This window comes from Lupinus angustifolius, chromosome LG16 (genome assembly GCF_001865875.1).
Source record: "Lupinus angustifolius cultivar Tanjil chromosome LG16, LupAngTanjil_v1.0, whole genome shotgun sequence".
Taxonomy (NCBI): Eukaryota; Viridiplantae; Streptophyta; class Magnoliopsida; order Fabales; family Fabaceae; genus Lupinus; species Lupinus angustifolius.
This window is the reverse complement of record NC_032024.1, coordinates 5953175-5961183: the sequence shown is the minus strand read 5'-3', so window position 1 is coordinate 5961183 and position 8009 is coordinate 5953175. Positions and strand designations below refer to the sequence as shown.

Genomic DNA, 8009 nt, shown 5'->3' with positions numbered 1-8009 from the left:
TATCATGTAGTTCCAAGAAAGTGCTAGCTCTTTGAGCCTATAATTCGTAAGGGAATTTGAGTCCTTGTTCCACCATCCAAGCCATGTTTTGCATATCGAATATAAGTCAGTTTTCGGCCAATGAACTTTGATAACCTTGCTGTTTGGAGAGCCAAAGAGTAGTAGGGATCATCACCTACAAAGTCCTAACCTCCTTGTGTAGGGGAAGAGCCACCAACCTTCGTATTTCTCATACGTCCAGGATGACGAAGAGATTGATGAATTCCAGAAGTAGTCTTTACTCTCTTAGGCCTTCCTTCACTCATGATTACAAGTTAAATTATGGATAATTGATTACCTTAACTGATTTTACATATTGGGGTTAGGGATTTGGAATGAAGGAAAAATCTAGTTTATACGATTTTGAGGGTTGATTTGTGGAATACGAGGGTAATAGGTATCAAGTGGATGATAAATGGTAATGGAGTTCCTAATTTGTACACAAAATAAGGACGATTTGAGGTTTGGGGAAGAATTCTAGAGAAAGGTGAGGATTTAGGGTTTTAAATTTCGGATTTAACACTATCACCGGAACTGTACTTAATCGATTAAGTGTAGTGTTAACCGATTAACGATTATAAACATTTGGCCATGATAATCAATTAAGAGCCAGTTTAATCAACTAACATAATTAAAATTTGTTCCCATTTAATCAATTAAAGGCTATTTAATCGATTAAAAGATTTCAAAAAGAGCCCAAGTAATCGATTAACTAGAGAAATAAGTGATTAATGACAGTTCATTCAGAACATTTAATACGTTTCACAGATTTCTTAGCGAATGCTATAATCTAACAAGATAGAACTTATCCTAGATAACGATCAATCAAACACATGGGTACTCAATCAAATAGGAATACATATAAGCAATTTTGCATACACTCAAACAAGATAGGCATTTGAATAAGGATAAAAAAGGTTCATGAAAATCCAAACTTTGGTACAACTAACAAATATGTGATTCATCAAGTATTCATATCTCTCTTATTAAAAAAAATAAAGTGTCTCTAGGAAGAGGTTTAGTGAAAATATCAGCAAGTGGTTTTGAAGTTTCAACAAATTCAACCATATCACCTTTTTGAACATGATCTCAAGAAATGATGCCTTATTTCTATATGCTTGGTGCAATAATTTAAAACATGATTATTGGAAATATTTATGGCACTAGTACTATCACATTTAATAGGAATTTTCCAAGAACATGACCAAAGTCTAAAAGTTGTTGCTTCATCCATAAAATTTGAGCGCAACAAACACTAGCGGCAATATATTCTGATTCAGCGGTTGAAAGAGCAACATATGTAAGTAAATATGTATTGTTTGTTGCCTATAGATGACCTACTTTTTTTCTTTTTTGAAGTTTTATGTTGTGGTAATATTTTTATTAGCCCCCCTCCCAGCACACAGTTTATCTTATACTCTGTATTGAATTCTTTTACCTTTTGTAGTATATATTTAGTGTTTAAAACTTAAGAGTTACAAGCTTTTATTGTGAGCTAGTAATCTAAAAGTTTAAGACTATAACAACTTATTGTTTAGAACTTACAAGTTTTAAACTAAGACAGTATATTATTGTTAGATTGTGGACTTCGATTTGTGATTATTAGTTTTAAAAGACATTTATGACACGTGATGATTATTTATTTTTGAAATTGTGATTGAGTTGGTTATAAATTTGTATTTAAAAAAAAAACAGGTCAGTCCGTCAGCTTGCTAGCCCACCGGCCTGCCTGCCCTACCAAATAATAATCGGGCTGACATTTTGAGTCTTTTTAGCAATAAGGGTCGGGTCAGGCCAACCCATATTTGGCGGCTAAAGGCGAGCCGGTCCGATTATCCAGGTGAATACCATTTAGCACAATAATTCTCTAACGCTTATTGCAATGTATGGCCACCCACCATCAGTTTTTGTAGTTAGGAACAAAACTAAAAATTATATAAAAAATTTTACTTGTTAACATTTACCAAGAATTTCAACCTCCTCCCTAGTCAATCACCACTACTCACAACCTTGTTTTTTCTATTACTAATGGTTACAAAAATAAGAAAAAGATCTATATATAACAACATTATATTATCCATTATTTATTTTCAATTATTATTAACTCTTAAATAAAAGTATTATAAATAAATGATGGATTTAACCAATGTTATGAAACCCGAGCCGGACATCAACCCGGAACAGGTCCTGTGTAGGTTCTAACCGGTTTAACCGGTTAGACCGTTCGGTCAGACCGTACGATATCATAATAATTTACTTATCAATATCATGTTTTGCATTATGCATACACGTAAATCAAAATAGAAGTATATCAAACAAGTTTAAGTCTTACATAATTAAAATTATAAATCAAAACATAATTATCTCATATAAAGATAAAATATTCTAATTCATCCAACTATCATTGTTTTCATTAGATCCTAAATTGACATTGTCAGTTAGAGATGTAGTTTGAGCGTAAGTATCTACATCTTCTTGAAGAAAAGAGTCCAAATTAAGCTTCCCATCAATAGTAATATTTCGTTCTTCAACAATACCTACAAATGAGAGTCTAAATTAGATTATTTTGTAGAACAATTAGAAAAATGTTGCACATTATAATATGTTCAAAACAAACCTTCATCATCCTTGGGTAAATCAAGTATTGGATTTGATAAGTTATAATAGAGCATTTTTTCTATTTCATCATAATCTATCAATGGAGTTTCTTCTTCTTCTTCTTCAACAATCCAAAACTCAATGTTCTCCATACTCTCATAGTCAATTGGATCAAGTGTTCTTCTTTTATTAATGGCCCTATAATTCCAATAAATATGATATACATCAATACAAAATAGAAGTTACGTAGTAAACATTGAAAGTTAAGTTAAAAACAAACCTATTTTGTAAGCCCAAGTTATAATGCACATAGACTAGATCATTTAATCTTATATGCTCCAATTTATTCCTCTTCCTTGTATGTATTTTTTTCAAATACACTCCAATTTCTTTCACAACCAGAAGAAGATGATGTTTGGCTCAAAATTTTAATAGCTAATTGGGATACCATTGGAGCACTAAATCCAAATTGTGACCACCATTGATCTAAAAACATCACAAAAAATTAGTATGTCATTAAAGTATTACAGTAGTAAATAAGATTTCAATAAATTGTAAAATTAAAATCGTACCCGGTCGCAAATGTTTAACTGTTTCAATTGCCATTGTATTGCCAAAACTCTCAATTTTATCATGATAGAGGCAACTTTGTTTAAAAAACTCGGTCTTGCTTGTGGTAACTTTTGCTTGTAAAACATCAAGCCAACCTTGTTGAACCTCTGGTTTGATACAAAAGTTGTCCTTATCATAATAAAATGTTGGATTCAAAAAGTAGGCAGCACAATGTAATTTTGTTCGAAGTTGCTTATCCCATCTTTGCTTTATAATTCTTGTATAAGGTTTATACAAAGATTTTTTGTTCAGAAACACCCTCTTAATAGTTTTCCTTGCTCTACGCATCCCATCATACACATAAGGTAGAGAAGGTCTATCATCAGCATCAACAATTCTTAACAAGTGGATTAGTGGAGCCACAATATTGACAATAATTGCACAATCATTCCAGAACCTAGCATTCATCACAACCTCCACAAATATATTTGCTTTCTTGTCCCTATAATATCTAGAATCAATAAAATCTTTACTAGTGACCAAAGCTTGCAAATCATGTTTATGTTCATGAATGCTTTTTAGTGCAATAAAGGTTGTTGCAAAACGAGTTGCCCCAGGACGTATTATTTCTTTCCACCCTTGTCTTTTCCTTAACCATGCCAATAAAAACCCATGATTTTAGACAAACTTTGTTATATCAGAGGCACTCTTAGCTAAGGTACTCACATGCTCCATTTTTCCAATATCTCCTAGAATCAAATTTAAACAATGTGCAGCACAAGGAGACCAATATATAGATGGAAACTTCTCATTTAACATACCCCCTGCAGCTTTATAATTTGCAGCGTTGTCGGTAACCAAGTGCACAACATTGGTTACTCCAACAAACTCAACTAACTCAATAAACAAATTGCAAAGTGTTCTAGCATCTTTAACAACATCAGATACATCAACAGATCTCACAAAAGTTATTCCTTTCGGAGAATAGACAAGAAAATTGATAAGTTGTCTATTTCTTTGGTCTTGCCAACCATCAGCCATGATGGTGCAACCAGTTTCTTTCCAAAAATTCCTAAAGGTCTCAACTAACAACTCGACCTCCTTCTTCATTGCATGCAATAAATTAGATCTAAAAGCATAATAACTAGGACCTTTATAACCAGGACCAATTGCAGCAATTGCATCTATCATAGGTTGATAGTAAACTGAATTTGAACAATTGAATGGGATGCAACAATCATAAAAGAATCGAACAACTGCCATATCAGCTCTATGAATAGCATCCTTACCTGCAAAGCCCATTCTGATTGAGGGTTGAGCTCCTGGAGTAGTTCTTGGAGCAAAGCCCAAAGGGTTTGTCTTACCCTTGGCTTTAGTTGGTATTGGTGGAACCATATTTCCCTCATGTTGCATAGCATTTTCCTCATCTGAACCTTCTTCCCTTCGAATTTGATTAGTCCCTCTTTTTCTACTACCACTAACTTGATTCAAGTGTTCCCTTAATTGATGTTTAACTTCAAAAGGAACTGAAAGACAAGGGAGAACATCTCCCTTTTCTCCCGCAAGATGTTGTTTAATTCGATGTATTCCTCCACCCTTATAACACTTTGAACAATACAAACATTTTATACTTTTCTTTCCATCAACATCTTGCACTAATTGACAATGATCCCATGTTGGGTCAGATTTTGCTCTAACGAATTGTGTAGTAGCATTTACTACTTGAGTTGTATTTGGAGAATTCGCAGATGATGCCATTTCTAAAATTATAATCATGTAGCAACATTAACACAAACATATACCAACATCTAGCATTAACAATTTAACTCATTTACTCAATTAACAATTAACATTGTTAACACAAACTTGATAAACAAATTGATAACATATAAAATTTAGGCAATATAAAATTGCTAACAGTCATAACACCATAGCATAGCACGTGTCTCTTAAAATAACATATGTCATGGCATGGCACTGTGTGGTTTTTTAAAACAAAATAATTAATGAATATCAAGTATATCAAGGCACCGTGTTTCATTGTATCTTCAAGCATATCAAGGCAGCAACAATAATTAATAAATATTAATTGAAGAATCATGATATAGTATAAAGTCATTATGTGGATGGTAGTAGTGAAGAATCATGAAGAATCAAAGATGTATAAAATGGATTTTTACCACAAGAGTACGAGACAACAGTCAAGGCAATCGTAGATAGTAGTGCAGAGGGATGAAGGAGATGGCCAGCGATTGGAAGTATTCAGAACAACGATTGAAGAAGAGGTTCTCCTTCACAACTAGGTTTTCATTTTCTGGGTGTTATGCAACACTGTAGACGGCCAAACGACCCCTCTCCCTTGTTTCTATTTTAGGTTTTTATTTATTTTTTAAATAGATTAGGCCGTCTCGGTTAAACCAGCCGGGTTATTCCGGTTTTTCCCGGCCTAAACCGGTTAGACCGGTTTACAGACGGTCAGAAGCAGCTTGGAGAGCTCCCCGGTTTTTGGGCAGTACGGGACCGTTTCCACCAGCGAGTGACAGTCGGACCGGTCGAACCGTCCGGTCCGGTCTGGTCCAAACAACCTTGGATTTAACAATATTATTTATTATTACCATTATAAACATGATGTTGAACGTTACTACTTACCGGCATGGTTACAAACACCACCAACACTATTGGCCACCACCTTCCTACCCATCACCACCACTTCGTTGTTGGTCAACATTCCACCTCCCCACCCTCGGGCACCATTTTCTAGCCGGCATCTACTTTTCATTAATTTATTTTAAAAAAAAAAAGTTATGAAATAATAGTTAAAAAAATGCCAGGTTCACGTTAAACATTTCTGTTTTAATGAAGAGTTTATAATCAATATGTTGTATACTTTTCGAAAATATGGGCGTGATATATAATATGTACTTATCATTGAACAATTCATATCAATAAAGAAGATATTCCAACACTTTATTTATATTCCATTTAACTTATTTGATTTCAAGAAATTAGAAAGCCAGGAATCTAACACTGGCAAACTAACATACAGGATATATCCACAATTATTACGCTATAAATACACTGGGTATAAGTAGTGATTAATCTAAGAGCATGTTTGTCGGGTTTTGGAAGGAAATGAAGGAAAAAAGAAAACTTAAAATACATGAAATATACTTATAAAATAATTCTAAAACCATCTTTTTCTCATTCTTTCTCTTCAAAATGAAATTTACAATTAAACCCTAAGAAGCTGCAACGGGTCAAGTAGCATCACTTGGATTTGCTCCCCCTTTTTCAGCCTCTTCAAGTAGCTTCAATATTTCTTCTCTCTTAGCCACCAATGCCTGCATCTTGGTATCTAATTTTTCAAGCTTTTGCTTTAGTTTAGCAGGATCCTTTGTATCTTCAGGATTCTTCTTCTCTTTGGCACCCTTGTCTTTCTTTTTTTTCTTCTCCTTAGCTTTATCTTCTTCTCCATCAGCTTCCTCAGATTTCTCTTCCTTCTTGTCCTTCTTCTCAACTTCATCCTCATGTTTATCTTTTTCTTCAGTTTCTCCCATATTATGACCAAGGATTGCAGTAAATTTGATTTTGTTTCTGAAATCCAATAGCAGAACAAATTTTAAAACTTATTAGAAGTTATTTGAAATACTGAATGTATAATACTAGATTTTATTACCAAATTCGGACTAAACTTTATTTATGTAATTTGTCATATATTAAAGAGCTTCAACAATATAATTTGACAACTTCCTCTATATCTTACTTATGTGTTATATTTCATATCTATATAAATATTAAATATATATGACCCAAAAAGTAAGTGACACCAAAATGTTGACCTTTTATTATGATTTAAGGTAAATAAAACATTTTCCTTAATCATATGTCACATGTTAAGTTGACATGTCAAGAATTATCCCTTCAATTCACACCCCATATCTTTCTATTTATTTGCCTAATAACTAATAACCAATTAAGATTAGCCCATTTAGGGCATGTTTGGGAGTTGGATTTTGGAGGAGAAGGAAGGGAAATGGAAGGCTTGAGAGTCATCTTACAAATGTATTTCATGGCTCCCAAGTCTTTCTTTTCCCTTCCTTCCCCTCCAAAATTCAACTCCCAAACGAACCCTTAGGTGAAATATGGAGCACAAATTTACTGTAACGGTTTCCTAATTTATGCATCTGCTCTTTTTTATTGGGGTTAAATTTATGCTCTGCTATTTTGTAATAAATAAACTTATACAAGAAAAAATGGTTTGATATAATTACAAATCTATTGTCTCAAACCATGTATCAAATTTTGTCATACATAAATAAAAATGTCATGTAAATTTAAAAAATTTACTTTATTACAATTGGTACGGAACATGATTTAAGACATGGTTTGGAATAACATATTTTTCTTCGAAAATTAGATTAGAAGGATTTTCCAAATAAAAATGTATAAACATCGGGGAAGAAGAAGTTAAATTAAATAAACAGAGGAAAGAACATATCACCGGGAAGATGGAGTCTGAAATCCTTAATGATGATGCTCTAAGGTCAAGAAAAATTTGCAGTTTTAAAAATGATGAAGGAAGTGGCGGGACAACCTCAATTTGTATGCATTGTTAGAACCGAAAAACCAAACCTCCTTCACTAATTTGTCATTGGTGCAGCAGTTTAAGCGCAAAACACTTGTACCCACACATTTTAAATTCCATGGTTTTGAATTATACCATTATTATCGCTTTCCCTTCATAGCTATAGGTTGATAGTCATTTACTTAATTGATCTTTGCTAATTTGATATAGTTGTGTAATATGAAGTGAAATATGT

General features: G+C 33.1%; 2 protein-coding genes across 2 annotated transcripts; both read right to left on the bottom strand.

The window, feature by feature from the left end:
- On the bottom strand, positions 2425-5968 carry LOC109329222. The gene is made up of 6 exons (XM_019562890.1): positions 5839-5968; positions 3878-4949; positions 3508-3700; positions 3086-3123; positions 2657-2835; positions 2425-2576 (listed from the first exon to the last, which is right to left on the bottom strand). Exons 1-6 carry the CDS (start codon positions 5966-5968, stop codon positions 2425-2427), a joined length of 1764 nt encoding a protein of 587 aa, XP_019418435.1.
- Positions 6365-7776, bottom strand: LOC109329585 (protein PXR1-like). Its single transcript, XM_019563272.1, has 2 exons — positions 7691-7776; positions 6365-6783 (listed from the first exon to the last, which is right to left on the bottom strand). Exon 2 carries the CDS (start codon positions 6744-6746, stop codon positions 6447-6449), a length of 300 nt encoding a protein of 99 aa, XP_019418817.1. The 5' UTR covers positions 6747-6783; positions 7691-7776; the 3' UTR covers positions 6365-6446.